Source organism: Gallus gallus, chromosome 2 (assembly GCF_016699485.2).
Source record: "Gallus gallus isolate bGalGal1 chromosome 2, bGalGal1.mat.broiler.GRCg7b, whole genome shotgun sequence".
Taxonomy (NCBI): Eukaryota; Metazoa; Chordata; class Aves; order Galliformes; family Phasianidae; genus Gallus; species Gallus gallus.
In genome coordinates, this window is record NC_052533.1 from 64,769,102 (window position 1) to 64,784,835 (window position 15,734).

General features: G+C 43.3%; 1 protein-coding gene across 6 annotated transcripts in view; it reads left to right on the forward strand.

Annotated features, from left to right (window-relative positions):
- Positions 1 to 15,734, forward strand: part of F13A1 (coagulation factor XIII A chain) — a 155,716-nt gene that overhangs the window by 107,245 nt on the left and 32,737 nt on the right. For all 6 annotated transcript variants that reach the window (XM_046918034.1, XM_046918045.1, XM_046918054.1 and 3 more), the window contains 2 exons: positions 6,040 to 6,291; positions 13,501 to 13,619. In XM_046918034.1, the coding sequence (XP_046773990.1) occupies positions 6,040 to 6,291; positions 13,501 to 13,619 (371 nt within the window). The remainder of the gene's footprint in view (positions 1 to 6,039; positions 6,292 to 13,500; positions 13,620 to 15,734) is intronic.

A 15,734-nucleotide genomic window follows, 5' to 3' on the forward strand; every position in this document is an offset into this window, starting at 1 on the left:
GTCTGAACATGGAGACTGAGCCCACATTGTCTTCCATTCCCTCTGGAAGGTTCCACTTGGAGGAAGAAAAGATAATTTATTAGCCATAGAACACATTTCCTAGAAATTAATTCCAGGAAGAGAAAAGACATGTTTGCCAACTCCTAACAAGGAAAAACAAAACTCTCCACTTGCTGAATAAAGGCACTGGGATATTTCTTTCCTCCCTTCTGGAATTCCTGTCCAGGCTCTAGAGGAGCAGAGAGAAGGGAGTTCCTCAAGATGCTCCATGAATTCTCTCTTTCAAAAGGATCTTTATTCTGCTCTTCCTTTGCATTGCTATAGCAGCATCAAGTGGCGTTTAAAATTAGCTGTATTATTTAATGCTTTTAATAGCTAAGGCGCATGACTCAGATGTATGTTTTACGACTGTAGAGTACTCGTAATATTCACTCCTGGGACAGAGTGGTCAGATGTTAAGGATTTCTATCTGGAGCTACAAGCAAAAATTGTTTGAAGATATTTGGGTTTCCTACATTTCCAAGTTTGTTCTGCAGCACTTCTGAAGGCAATGGGACTAAAGACACTGGGATTTTTAGGAAAAAAATGTTTCTCCTTGCTTGTTTGGATTGTTTGAGTACAGATTCTATTTCTCTTTTTCCCCTTTCCTTTCTTTTTCTCATTCTATTTTCTTATGTTTTCTTCTGTCACACCCTTTGCCTTCTTTCTCTCTCTCTCTCTCTCTCTCTCTCTCTCTCTCTCTCTCTCTCACACACACACACACACACACTCTCTCAACATCTTTCTCTTCTCCTCCTCTCTTCTTTTACATTCCTTCTTCTTATTCTTCTTTACAGTGGCTCCAAGCTCCAATTTGCTTAACGACCTGTCACAATTATTATTCTTCCAGGGCCAGCATTGGAATAGATTCTTTACCCTTTGGAAGAGTGTATCTAGATAAAACAAATGAGCTTATTGGGGAAATTGTTAACCTCGCTGTATATAATGTGTTTCCCAAAGGGCAACAGATTCCTCATCTCCTTTAAAAAACAATCTTCTAATGAGGGTTCCTAAAAAAGGTATTGAGAAATAGCTTTACTCACCTCCATGTCTTTTGAGATACCCTACTTCCATCAGGAGGGAGAAGTACACTGATATTAACTGCATCTTTCAGCCCTGTGCTGCCAACTTTTCCCTCCTCGTTGCCTACAGGAAGAGAGCCACTGACTTGTGTAGGGCTTGCACTCATCAGTGCCTCCATGTTATGCTAACATCATGGCACTAGCTCAGTGATGGCCATCTAGGAGCTATTTAGTGCACGCACAAGTACAGGAATGCACATGGCCCCTGGGGATCAAGGGAAATGCTTAACCAGGTGGAGACAGGAACTTCCAGGTGGCTGGGAAGGGAGGAGGAAGAATGGTACTTGAGCAAGCCCTGGTCTCCAGTAAGTGACTAGGAAGTAAGAGCAGCAGGGGGACTTGGCAGACTTGGGGGACTGGGGGAGGAACACTCGTGTTTTGCTGACTGAACTTGCTGTACCTCTCTCTCGCTCTCCCTCTGTTGCTGTAAATCCCTCACTGATGCAGCAGTGTTATCCAGAATTAAACACAGCTGATGGGCCCAGGAGCTGACATGCTAAGGAGCTGAGGCATATGTTAAGAATAACTCATTTTGAGTGCATCTGTGTGTAGCCACAGTCTTGTGTTTTAAATAGCTCTTTCTTCTACTGCTACATAAATAGATTTTGGCCAGTTTTAACAAACACCGTGCTCTTCTTTCTACACCTATAGAGTGGGTGGGAGGGTGGGAAGACTATTGCGTACGTGCCCATATTCACACAAGCTTCAGTCATGGTGCATTCACTCACATGCTTGTTTACTTTTAAAGCCTTGCGATACAGCACTGAGGCGGGGAGAGCATTGCTTCTCAATATTTCTCTATCAGTAGTGATAGCAGATATGTTGCTCCACTTCACATGTGCCTGGAAACCCAGGTGTAGAACCGAACTGCAACTGAAGTGAGTAGGAGCTTTAGGAGCTCAGCTTAGGTAGCTACAGAGACCAAGGTGAGATAAAGACAGAAGTACCAAAGGCCTGTGCACTGTGCTGCAAGAAAAAATCAGCATGTTTGTACCATTAAATTTTCTGTAACGGGGATCTCTGTAAAAACAATACAGCCTTTTGGCAGTGTCATGGCTCAGTGCCTAGCCCTGCACTGAAGTGCAGAGAGCTGGAGGCTCCTGAAGGAGGGACACTGGGAATTCTTTCCTGCCCTGTCCTGCCGTGAAGGCAGGACATCATCAGCTACCATTTAGTACTAGAACTCTTCCAGGATGTAACAAGAGCCTATAAAAAGGGGACTCTATCTATGCCTGATGATATCAGTGCAGCAGCCTCCAGGCTTTCTGAATTCTCATCTGTCTGCTGTTAGAGAAGAGGGGATGGGGACATCCCAACAGCATGTCATGCAGCAACTTTGTCTTTCAGAGATAAATTTGCTGTGAAATGTCCTCATGTGAGGGCCAGAGCCTCCTACACCCAAAGCACATGTGAGCCTCAGGGAATGAAGCAGCCACAGAGAACTGGCTGCATAGCATGGCTCAGGCTGCCAGCTCCCAGAGCAAATCAGAGCATGAGGGATGCTGAGCCAGCTGATGCTGCTGACAGAAACGCCCTTCTGTCAGCATAAAAAGAATTTATCTTCACTACGTGGCTCCTGGTCCTGATATGCACCCAAACACACCCTCCTGCCTCTCTGCATGTTGAGTTAACACGAGGGATCCTGCAGAGGGTGCTCTGCCAGGAGTTCACAGGCTTTTGGTAATGAGTTTTTAGATAACATTGAATCTTCTTCCTTAGAGACTCTCACCTGGAATGTGCAATAACCACTGCACATTATCCCTTCCGAGAAAGAGCTGACAACTCAGATATCCCAATTACAAGCCAAAATTGGCCATACTTCTCCACTGCAGCCAGAAATGTGTGCTTGGTGACGGTTTACAGGCTGGTCCGGCCCGGTTCCGTGACTAGTGGGGTGGAGGGATTTTTTTGCAAAATCCACGCCTCTGGAAAAGGGAAAACAGGGGGCCCTCCCCCCCCAACAAAAGAATAATTAAAAAAAACAGAGGCAACAATCTGAGGAGAAACAAACTAATTTACTAAATATAGTACTGGAATGCATGATAACACGCTATAATACAATATAATTCAATGTAATTGTTAATAAAATCAAATATAATTGAGAGGAGGATTGTCCGAGAGCTAAAGGCCTTACACCAATACTGAAGCCTTGCGTGCAGTCGGGAGCAGCAGCGAGATGATCCAAAAGTGAGCACAACGAGATGAGAAGAAAGAAGACTCAGCTCAGGTGACCTACAGGCCTTATATCTGTTCCCCTGAGCAGGAATGATAACAGTACTTGAACAGTCTTCTGGGGAACATAGTTCTTCTCTTCTGGTCGAGTACCTGGAAGTAGAGCATCTGCTCTTTAGCTCCCAGTACACTGCATGATGTTATGATGTGGAATACCGATAACCAAAAATTATAAAACCATGACAGTGCTCAAGATGCAGATAGATTCAAACGGCCAAGCCATCTCGAGAAGACATCCTTACAGTGTTGATAAACAAAGTACTGAATCTATGTAGGGATGCTTTTGCCAGCAACCTTAGCATGTGATGCCAAAGATATTCAGCTTCATAGTGCTCTAGTATCAAGGCACCAGATGTGTGTATATGAGACTAGTGTGGCTGGTGCTGTCAGGTGTCTGGATGTGTGATTACAAATCAGCTCTACAAGCTCCTGTCAGAAGCAACAATTCCCCTGCTCTTCCATTTGCATTTTGGTATTCATTTCAGAAAATGAAGGAAGTTGTCCTCTCTTCAAAGAAAATGTTGGAAATTCCTCACTGTGTTTTTGAGAGCCCTGACTGTCATCCCTGCCTTCCTCCTGGATTCAAGACTTATGCAACTGTTAGCGAGCAGCCAAACCCTGCCTGCCAAATCATGTTTGCTTGTATATTCTGTTTATAATGTCTGCAAATTATCCTGACATCTAGGATATTCCTTCCCTGGCATTCCTGCTGGGTCTGCAGGGATGCAGGCAATATCCCATGCAGCACAGTACAGTGGCCTCTTTCTTACTGCATGCAGCTGTGGGGGCATGCATGGATGCTGGGCTGAAAAGAAGTTGCTTACTTCTCAGCAGCAGCTACAGGTGCTCCATTCCCAAGCAGCAGAAAGATAGAGGTATCTTGTGGCTTTGCATGCAAGAGGACCTTTGTTGTTTTGAAAGGGATTTTACACATTGGGTCTTCAGATACCAGAGCCATGGTACCTTGCTAAGCCTGCTAAGAGGTGCAGGTGATGAGGTTTCCATAAAGATGCATTGCAAAGGCCCCATGGCTTCTTTGGGACCCCGTGTGGTTCTTGTGGGCAGACTCACTGCAGAGGAGCTCTGCAGCTTCCCAATTTCCAGCTCACATAAGACACAGACATGTGGGTGTGGAGCCACAGTGCAGTGCGTTCTGTCCCTGGTTGGCTCCTACAGCAGGCAACTTTCAGTGAAAGTGACAGCGTCAGTTCCTAAGTACATTAAAATACTCATCTTTCCCTCCCTCCTTTCTGGAAGAGCCGAGGAAGATATTTAAATAAAGGTAACAATTGTTAGTGGTTTTAGAGGGTGTCAGTTCAACTACTTGGTTTGCTCTGCAGCTTTGTTTGCATGAACTACTTAAAAAACCCACCACAACTATTGCAAAACTAGAAATAAAACATCTACTGTGGAGGCAAGCTGGGTCATACCCAGTTCTGCTACAAAGAACAAGAATGTGTTCAGCTCTCAGATCACAATTGTTAGCAGACGAAAGACTCTCATCTGTTACCTCTATTGGCTCTTCTCTGTAGACTGTCTTTCCTTTGAAGACTTATTTTTGAAGTGTCCAGTGCTTTATCTTCTGCTGCTTTCTATTGATTTTACTCTCTTATTCTAGTCCGTCTTTCTTCTGTGGGCCTCTTCTTTCAGTTGTATCCCTGGCTGATCTGAAAGGGTTTCATGGGTTAGAGCATCCCTGGCCTTTAGGGAGACTGGGCTATTTATGTGTACTGAAAATCTGCAAGATGGAAGTTTTTGTGTACTGAATAATCTGTTGGATGAAGCTCAGTAATCCCAGATATCTTAGAAACACGGGGGTCATGGCAGCTCACAAGCTTCATATTCAAAGTTAGAATTGCCCTTTTTCAGAATGTGACAGTGTTCAGATCTGGGTCTATCTCTACATCAGCTGTATAAAAATAAACAAACAGGAAAATCAGTGCTCTTGTGCATTACATTTTTAAGCTCTAAAATAGTAGGAATGAAAAATAGAGAAGTCTGTCTCTCCCTCTGTGCTTTTCCTTACTGTATCAGTGAATGAGAGTAAAACTTTAAGCCTAAAATCTGAAATGAAAAATAGACTTGAGAATGACATAAGGAACTCAGCCTTCTCACAAGCATCTTTTTTATCTATACCACTGGTTGGATTCCAGTTATAATTTGGCTCTACCTCAGGCTCAAAGGGTGTAATCCTTCCCATCTATCTTCAATTCTAGCAGTGTACATGCTTACATTTAGTTTGTTTGTCTAGATGCTTTTTATATTTGACGGAGTAAAACAAGTTTCTTTGGGTCATGATTTGTCTTACTATAAGGCAAAATATGAGCAGTACTTTGAAGGTGTGTCATACTTTGGGGCCCATTGCTTACAGAGAGCATTTAGCTACCCAGCAAAGGTATGCCAATCCATACTCTGGGTATCCAGAGTTGGTTCCCACACCATCTACAAGGTTCTTGGGGAGTATCCATTGCAGGAGCTGCCTGCTGGGAGGTGGTATATGCTCTTTTGTGACAGCAGCACCAGCAACCAGGTTCTGTGGAAAGCTCTAGGGAAGGCAGGTGGCTCCTGCCCAGTAACATTTGCCATCTCTGTTGGAAATAGACAAAGAAACAGAAGACCGCTGGGAAATGAAGAGATGCTAAAGTTAGATGAACAACATCATGGAGTTATCCCCTTCTCTCCCCAGGTCGCTACCCACAACCAAACAAAGGCACCTACATCCCGATCCTCATAGGTGATGTGCTGAAACCTGGAGAGTGGGGAGCCAAGATTACCCACAGGGAGAACAACTCCATTCGCCTGTCCATCATGTCCTCTGCTACCTGCATTATTGGGAAGTTTCGCCTTTACATTGCTATCTGGACTCCCTACGGCATCATCAGGACACACAGAAACTCGGCAACTGACACTTACATATTGTTCAACCCCTGGTGCCAACGTAAGTAGTTTCAGTGTCAAAGACTCACAGTTTATCCACTGGGCTCATTGGTTTGTGAGAGGGGTTAGTCCAGGAAAGGGAACTTGTGCCAAGGTGGTTGGAGGCCAGTCTGTATGGATACAGAAAGGATATGGTTACATTTACCTAATTGCCCAGAGGTAAGTATTACAGTCTTGGGGTGCCATGTGAGTGGGGCTATAAGGGCACTCCATAGTTTCTTGAGGCTGAGTTTGTATTTACCAACATAGGCAGCATGGCACTGCTCTTTTTTTTTTTTTTTGTGTATTACATGTACCCCAAGGTTTTGCTCTGGTTTTAATAATCATCAGTGTGAACTTTCTGCCTGCCTCCATGTTCCTTAAACTGATAAATCAGTACAGTCATGTTTTTTTCCCAGGATTTGGTGTGGGGTAGGATGTAGTGGCACCCCATTCTCAACTGCTGAATTACATTTCTGGTTGCCACATTTTAGGATGGAGTATCTGCAGCCTAAAAGCCTGCTAAGACTCAATGGGGGCTGCTGTCCTGCACAGGTTGGATGCACTCAGTCTGCTGCAACATGATTGGTGGTGCCTCGCTGTTACAGAGGATTTGACCTTATAACTTCCCCTTAGCAGTGACTAATTACCAGCAACCTTGTCCTATTTGAGGAACAGAACATTTTGCAAATTAGCCTTTTTTTGTAATCCAGTGTGTTAAAGAACTTTTGTTTTTTAAATCTCCCTGGACCAAGGTAAAATCAGCCCTTCTGCTGACAGAATTGCTCTTTTGCCCGATGAACTCAAACTGTGGTTTTAAGGAGAAGGCAAGGAGGACTGGTGAGGCTAGGCTGCAGCACCGTGTCTCAGCTTCTGATGCTTATAAGGCTCCATGTCTAGCACACATACTGCTATATATTTAGGTCACCAGCTAACTATATATCCTCCTGCCATCCTTCCATCATCCTTCAATTTTTTACCAGAGTATTTTCATCAAATAGTCCCATACCAAGTAAGGGCCATCTTACCATGTGATGAGTAAGTTTAGCATTATTAATAGAGCCCATTATTCAGCCACACTACTGTCAGTACATAGAGTGATTTGTGCTGAGCTCATTACATGCCCCTGGTCCAAGGGAATATAAGCAATGATTAGCTTATGCATTATTTAGGAAGATGTATGTTAATGCTGAGTAAAGTGGAGTTAGTTAAGCAGGAACAGGAGGGAAGGGCAGGGCCCAAGGCCTCACAACACCATGAGGGAGTTTTGAAAGCAGCGTAGAGTTGTATGCCTTAGAGACACATGGTCAGTTTATTCTGGGAGTAAGAAGAGTGTGGGTAACAGAAAGGAGGGATCATTGGCAAAGGTAAATGAACTAATGTGACACCCTGGTGAGCAGACAAAGCCCTTCAGTGTTTTTAAAGGCAACATCAACATGTTCCAGTTCCAGCTCAGGAGGTGTGATTCTCCACCCCAAGGCAGAGAATCCTTTGGGTGGAGTCCTGGTTTCTCAACAGCCAGCTTGTTAGCCAGCACAGTGACTATGCTGTGGCTCAGCATCTCTTTAGACAGGGAAAAAACCGCAAAGGAAAATCTTAAGTCACCTCATGACAAGCATACAGCCAGCTAGGGCTGAGGGCAGTCATAAAATGTAGAAAAAATGTGGTCAGGGGAGATTGGCTGCCACAACATGCGTGACAGGGACCACAGAGGCTGATTTGAGTCATGAGGTGAGCAGCGAGAAGGGGAAAATCGATCCCTCATTCACATCTCCTACTCTTATCTCTGTGTGCCCATGACACATGGGTGCTTTGCACTCACTTCCTGAGATGAATGGGGCCAAAAGCCAGCAAAATAAAATCCACGGTGTGGGAGCACATGTGTAGAGCTCAGGACATGCAGCAGCAGCTGTCAAGGAGGCTAACAGAGATGTCTACTGCAAGAAAGCCAAAGAGAGACTCAGAGCAGCAGGGGTCTGCTGTGGGGGTCACCCCCAGAATATCACGTCTTTGTCCCCAGCTTAGGTGTCCAGGTGTGCCACAATGGCTTCAAGTCCTTACTATTGCAGTTTTCGTTTTCTGTGTGCTTCATTTGGATGTGGATTTGCTTTCTTTCCCTCCTAAGCAGTTTGGACTAATTGGTTCCTGTGTCTGCCTTTTCCCCTTTGTGTTGGAAGAGCAAGGGCAGTGTTTCTCCACGCCTCGTCCTCTGGCTGGGAAAGTTTGTGCAGTGGAATGACAAAAGGGTATAAAAACTCAGCCAGTTAAACTGCACAGAAAACAATAGTTTGAAAATCTCCTGGCCTTGTTTGCTGGGTTAATAGCTAAGAAGCAGAGTCTGAGTAAAAAGCCTCATTAAAAAGAGAGAAGGCTGGGGAATGAATGAATGGGGATTGTTATCGCAGGGAGCACAGTACAGGCTCCGTCAGTGTCTAGTGCAGCTATCCAACTCATCATTTTAGAGAAACATCAATGTGTCTGTATGAGCTTTTCTTTAAGACAGAGGCATTTATGCCCTTTCTTGTTTCTTCTTTTTTCACTGTAGTTCAGTTTTGACATATTTTCCCAGGATGAGATGCATTTTTTATTTTTATTTTTTTTTTGCTGTTTAAGAGCAAGTCTTCATGCTTTACCAGTTAAGCTACAAGAGCAGCTTCTGTTCTTTGCTTCCAAAATCATTAGATGCTTTTATATGGTTAAGGCTCATCACCAAGAATACTTTACAGATGCAGATGTGGGTCCTAATCCTGCAAAATGATATGCATCTGCCCCAAACGTTTTGGAATTCAGCAAGCAAATGGATTGACATTTCAGATACTCAGGTGAAATTTGCATTAGTTAATAAGCGAAGTACAGCCTGCAAGGATAAGCAGCATCCTCTTTTCAGCCATCTGACATAGCTGGGAAAAACAGACATGCTCTTGGGCACACAGAGCCCTCTTCAGTTCTGAAACAGGAGATACCAATGGCAAGTCGTTAAGGATAACTTCTTTGAGCATAACTTGACTCTTAGCAATATCAGAGTACATGAAAGTGGAGAATGGCTCCTTTGATCTAGGTACTGTGTGCTCCTCTTTCCAAGGAGGTGCTGAGTCAGCGACATTCTGCTTGGGAACATTCGGTGCCTATCAGGAAAAGACTTTGCATGGTCTCTTGTGGCTCTCCTAGGTGGAAATGCAGTGTGTCTGTAAGTTGCAGACTCATGGGCTGAGGATTATGTTTCATTCACAGAAGCTTTCTACAAAGTCTTTTAGAGTAGAGCAATTAAATACGTTACAGTCTTAGTGACTCAGTTGGCACTTATGTCCTTCAAACATCCTGTTACAGTTTGAGGATTAGTAGCATGTGGTTGCCTTTGGATATCTCTAATATCACAGAATCCTGGAATCATTAAGGTTGGAAAAGACCACTAGCATCATCTAGTCTAACTGTTCACCTGTCACCATCCATCACCATCATGCCCACTATACTATGTCTCTAAAATGTTAAATGTGATCAGGCATCCAAATTTGACTCAGTAACATTTTCTGTTGTTTTTAGCCATATATTAAATTTTATGTCTTCTACCACAGATTCGAAAAATTCACAAATTCAGAGCTTCATATCTCTGCTACATTCACATAGGCAAGAACTGGCCATTGCACAGCATCATCCTAAGCTTGGTCTTGAGTGGAGTAGACTTTGTAGATACCTGTTTTAGCTCTCGCTGCAATGTGTTTGCCATAGTGGTGTTCTCCTCCCAGCAAGAGCTTGTCAAAGTTCCCATGCTAAAGGGAGGCCAGGTGCTGAAGTCAAACCACATTGATCCATCTGCTGGTTCTGCTGTGTTCAGCTGTCACTGTGTGCAGGAGAAGATGACATTTCCAGCTGCAGTGGTTGCTCTGCTAGGGCAGGGGTTTTCCAGGTGCACCAGTACTGGGGAGGGGCCTCTTATGGCCATTCACTTCCTAAATGGATATAGCTTCTCTACGCTTCTTACCTCTTTCATAAGGAGCTTTCTTCACACAGAAGGTGGTGACACACTGGAACAGGTTGCCCAGGGAGGTTGTGGATGCCCCATCCCTGGAGGCATTCAAGGCCAGGCTGGATGTGGCTCTGGGCAGCCTGGTCTGGTGGTTGGCGACCCTGCACATAGCAGGGGGGTTGAAACTGGATGAGCATTGTGGTCCTTTTCAACCCAGGCCATTCTATGATTCCATGATTGCATGAGTTTGTGTTCAGTGGGGTTTCTCACCTGCACTGCTGTCCTCATACAGAGTGTATTTTCACCTTATCTATCTTCAAAGAAGCATAGAGGATTATTTGCTTCTTTGTAGCACTGCTAAAGTTTTAGTAATTTCCCAGGATAAAAGAAGTAAGTAGAAAAACCTTAAACTGCTAGAGAAAAAGAACAAACAAACCTGGTGCTTTTTCTTGGAATTCTTCTGTTTGTCAGATGTGAAATTCTGCTTGCACCAAATAATTAGGAGTTGTACTATGTAGAGCACGCTTAGCATCAAAGTAGTCACAAATGCCTCGTATTTTCTTCTAAACAGTTCTCAAGGGTAGCGAGAGCTGTCAAAAATCAAAGCAGCTGGCTTTTATGTGGAACACAGAGGCCTGTTTTACTTTATCAAAAAATAGAAATAATTTAAAATAATTGACAGAGAAGTTAATCAATTTTCATCTGATTTAGCAAAGATCATGCAGTCTTGAAATAACGTAAGCGTCTCAATTGATACCAACGAGATCAATATTGATATTTATAATCCCTGAAAGAAAACAACAGCTGTCAAGAAGGCATGTGCACACACTCTGCTGAATGCATGACTGTACTGAAGCAGGTGTGAGTTGTACTCCTTGAAATGCATTTTCTGTACTGTTTATACACACGTGCTTCGATAAAACCCAGAGCTCAGCGAGTCAATATATGTAATTGCTCCATAAGCAAACCAGGCACATCCATCCTAATGACACAGAGCCTTGCATGATTTGCAACATCCGCAACGTTTTTGATGGGATGTTGTGCAGAACTTGCTTAGATCTGGGAGATGGACCTCAAGAAAGTCATGTAATACGGTGCTTCCAAAGTATGCGTGTCACTGCTGGCATAAATGACTGTAGCCTTTGGATCTACTGTCAGGTCTTAACACTCTTTCCGTCACCTGGTAGCCTCTCACTGTAAACTCATGATCTTCTGCTTTGTGCCCGGGTGCAGATTGACTAGGTTGTAGGTAGCGCCAGGCTTATTAATAGTCCTTATTACAGCCCAGCCCTTGAAGACCAGGTATGGAGCACCATGCCTCTACACAAAGAGAGAGCCTCAGCCCTGCCTGCCTCAGGGAAAACCAGGCAAAACCTGCTGCTTTTCCATCTGCTCTGATTCTGATGTAGCCTGCCGAGCCTGTACAGCAACCCTGTCAAAAGCACAATGGAAAGCACTGATCTCTTCAAACGCAAAAAAAAAACCTTCTTACATCCGATACCTGCTTCCATATCGTTCCTTGCATACCAATGTGAAGCTTTTGATGTTATATATCTCTACATAATCCCTTCCGTATATATAGACACATGGCTATTAATACAGCTGCATGAAAATAAAAATTCCAGCAGGGTCAGGTGTACAGACTGGCAAAACTCTTCAGCTACTTGAAGCCAGTGTGAGTTTTTCCATTGATTTTTCATATTTTAGCTGTTTTCAGCTGAATTGCAGTTCTGTGGGCAAATGGAGAAGCTCTTGAAGCTGAGTTTTAGAAGGAAGTACAAATCTGATTTGAATTTCAACAAAATACAACAAATCAATAGGCTTTTAAAGTGGAATAATCCCATAGTAATTTGTAGTAAGATGCAGAAGAAAGCCTCTATGACAGTGGTAAGTGGCAGTTTTGCACTTGCCCATATCACACATGCACAGGTTACTGCTTCTCTTTAATTTGTTATCTGGTGCCACATTACTGATTTGCTCAAATTAATTAATTCCCAAACCATTAAATGTTAAGTGGTACCTCTTAGTCACAAAATATCATTATTGGCACAGGAAATAAATCCTCAACTGTTCTAACATCACAGAATTTTCCGTCCATTTCATGTCTACCCATTAACATTTGAATAGTTTCATGTAGTTCATGATTATTTATATATGTTAGCTGTGTGTAATTTAAGTATGTGAACCCTCTTTGCAGGATGAGGATCCACTTATATTCTTTTGACTGATGTTAGGCCAATCTAGGATGTACGTTTTATATATGTTTTGATGAAGATGTCTTCCAAATACTTCCAGTTTTCATTTGGACAAACTGAGAGACGTGGGACTGTTTGGCCTGGAGAAGTCTAAGGAGGGATCTTATCAGTGCTGATAAATATCTAAAGGGTGGATGTCAAGTGGATGGAGCAAGGCTCTTTTCAGAGATGCCCACTGGCAGGACAAAGGGCAATGGGTACAAAGTGGAGCACAGGAAGTTCCATATGAACATGAGGAATAACTTACTTTGAGGGTGACAGAGTACTGGAACAGGCTGCCTGGGGAGGTTGTAGAGTCTCAGTCGCTGAAGATACTCAAAACCCACCAGAACACTTTCCCATGCAACCTACTGCAGGGAACTGCTTTAGCAGGGAGATTGAACTTGATGATCTCCAGAGGTCCCTTCCAACCCTTACGATTCTGTGATTCTGTGTAATTTTATGATTTCTCTTCATGTTAGCTGGTCAATCAAGCTATGTGGGGGAGGAACACTGCAGTCAATAACTTATGTACGGAAAAACAATCAAACTCTTCTGTTAATACACTATAAAAGCTGTATTCCAATTTTTGTAATGTGCTACAGATTTTTCTTTAGATCCCTTGACTTGAACTGTTCTCCGCTAACATTAATAGGTTAGAAATTGTCCTTTGATCTGTTGGTACAGAAGCAGAATTGCGTCATGGTGCTCCAACTTTTAAATTAGTGATACACAGTAATCATAAAACTCTTGATAAGATGTGACATTTCAATCACAGTTTTCAGATCTTGAGAAAAGAGGCAGGATTTGTCAGCATTTTTGCATCTTGCATGCTTTTAAGTTGTGTATCATATTTCTAACCAGGGTCACTATTTCCTTATGTTTGTATTCTGTTGAAGCAAGTGATGTTTTGTTTGATGGGTGATGGGCACATCTCATCACATATGGCTGTGCTATATGCTAATTATTTTTATCTGCCCAATATAAAATCTAAGTGGCGGTGTTGATGTTTGTTTTGGATTAATTGATACAGTGGATGCCGTGTACCTGGATGACGAGAAGGAAAGGGAAGAATATGTCCTGAATGATGTTGGTATTGTTTTCCACGGAGACGTCAATGAAGTGAAATTAAGAAGCTGGAGTTACGGTCAGGTGAGCTATTTGGACTTTCTCTGACTGCTCCCAGTAGGACAGCAAATGAATTTAATTGACAGCAGGCTGTGGTTGAGACTGTGGGCTCTGGAGTGCATTATTGGTCTCTCCTGCAGAAACACAAAGGGGTATAGTTTTTTAAAATTGTATGAAGTGGGTATATATCTAATCCAGAAAAGCAGCGTTACAATAGCTGGTATTTAAAGATCTTGTTTTAGGGGCACATTTCAGATACTAAGAGGCTTCCTATTGAAAGCTGTAATCGTTAGCTGAGGCTTTCGCTACGCAGCAGCATTTCTGCTACTGTGTTACTGCTGCTTCAGGATCAGACTGATTTGGTGAAAGACAAGAAGATTATTTATGTAGCAAGAGGTTGTATTCCCTTTTGACTCTTCCTTTCAGTTCTAGCAACTTGGTGGAAGTAATTCTCATTTTTTCAGGAGTCAGCTTTTCTTAGGGTTCCTATTACAAACTGAGACTTCGTCCCAGAGTTTTAAATTTCCTTACCACAGTGACAAAGGGGGGAACTTCTCCCTTTGCTGTCTTGACTTGACAACTTCAGCCTTCGAAGATGTGGGAGGCACAGTCCTGACTGGCTGGCATATGGTAGTGATATGCCTTCAATGTTATCAACCCCTTACTGCTTACCTGTTTTATCTCCGTCTCTTCGTATTCACTAGACAGCCTGAAAGTCCCTGTGGGATGAAAGAGTTAAGTTGTTGTGTGAGAATGGGAAAAAAGCATTCGATAGCAACATCAAAATTAGCAAAGCTAACACTGACTGTCACTCAGGGATATTCCAATGGGCAGTTATTGGACGTGGCTCACCTTACCTCCTGGTTTTTCACATCAACACCATTAAGAGAGTATTGAAGTACTTCATGCCGCTGTGATGGATCCATTCAGCACTCACTGCACATCCCCTGCACAGCCTTGCAGAAGGGACCCTCCTGCTTTGCTTTCTCTCCCTCAGCTGAAGAATACCTCGAAGCTTAAGCTGGATGGATTGCCACTGTGCTTGCACTAGAGAGCTCTTTGAACTCTCATCGCTCTTGCTTCCTCATTTAAGGGTGCAATTCCATCTTTTTTCCCACAGTAGGGCTGCCTGAGGGTGCTCCTGCCTTTGCACCTTCCTACTGGTTGCCTCAGTGCTGTTGTTTGTGGGGTTTGAAAGAGATCCTGTTGAAGCTAAAAATAATCCTTAAATAAGGTGAGGGGGAAGCAATTCCATAAATTGAGGGTGCATCTGAATGAGATAGGTAGAACCAGATCCTTAGGCCAAAGCTGGGTGTGCATTTAAGTTGACCAAAAATGCCCCCTCCTGGCCCTTCCTTCCCCCTGCAAGTGTTTATACAGCCGTGCAATGAATCAGACCAGAGAGCTGACCTAGCTAAAAAAGCAGCTCCTTTCTTTTTTTTCTTCTTTTTTTTCCCTTGAGTTGTTATTCAGGCATGCTCTGCTCCTAGATTTGGGATTCACTCTGTGACAGATGTAGGGGAGGGAGAGAGGGGAACGAGTGGCTGGAGATGGAAGGTGTTGCTTCAACCAGATACTGGATTTATATCCTAAGATGCTGAATTTATGGCCTATAGTGGTTTGGCCTGAGGTGCTTATATTCTGCAAATCCAGCACCTTCCTGACACAAACACCAACCTCCCTTGAGAAACTGCATTATTTATTTGGTTTTGCTGGGAGGCAGCTCTGTTTGGGAGGTTAGAGCTGTTCCACATCCCTTTGTCGTATGCTTTTCCTTCCGGTGCTGTCTGGCACTGGAGAGCTTGATTCCCACCCTGGGCTGTGGTGCACCTTTTGTTGCCCGTGTGACAGCTTAGTGTGGCAAGTGCATCAAAGCCAAGAGTTGTCCCAGAACCCATCAGTATTTTTGTGAGGGTGAAACAGACATCTTACAACTAAACACAATGGAGAAATATTCTTCTGGTTCAGAATGATAGAGGATATGGTTTTTCTGATGCTACCCTACCAATTCCCAGCCATTAAAACGTGAGTTTTCCTCATTTTTAGCAGTCTTTTATGTTAAAACAGGGAGCATCGCTGTAAGTGAATAAAAGTACTAGCAGCAGATATACCCTATGTTATGGGTATATCATACATATA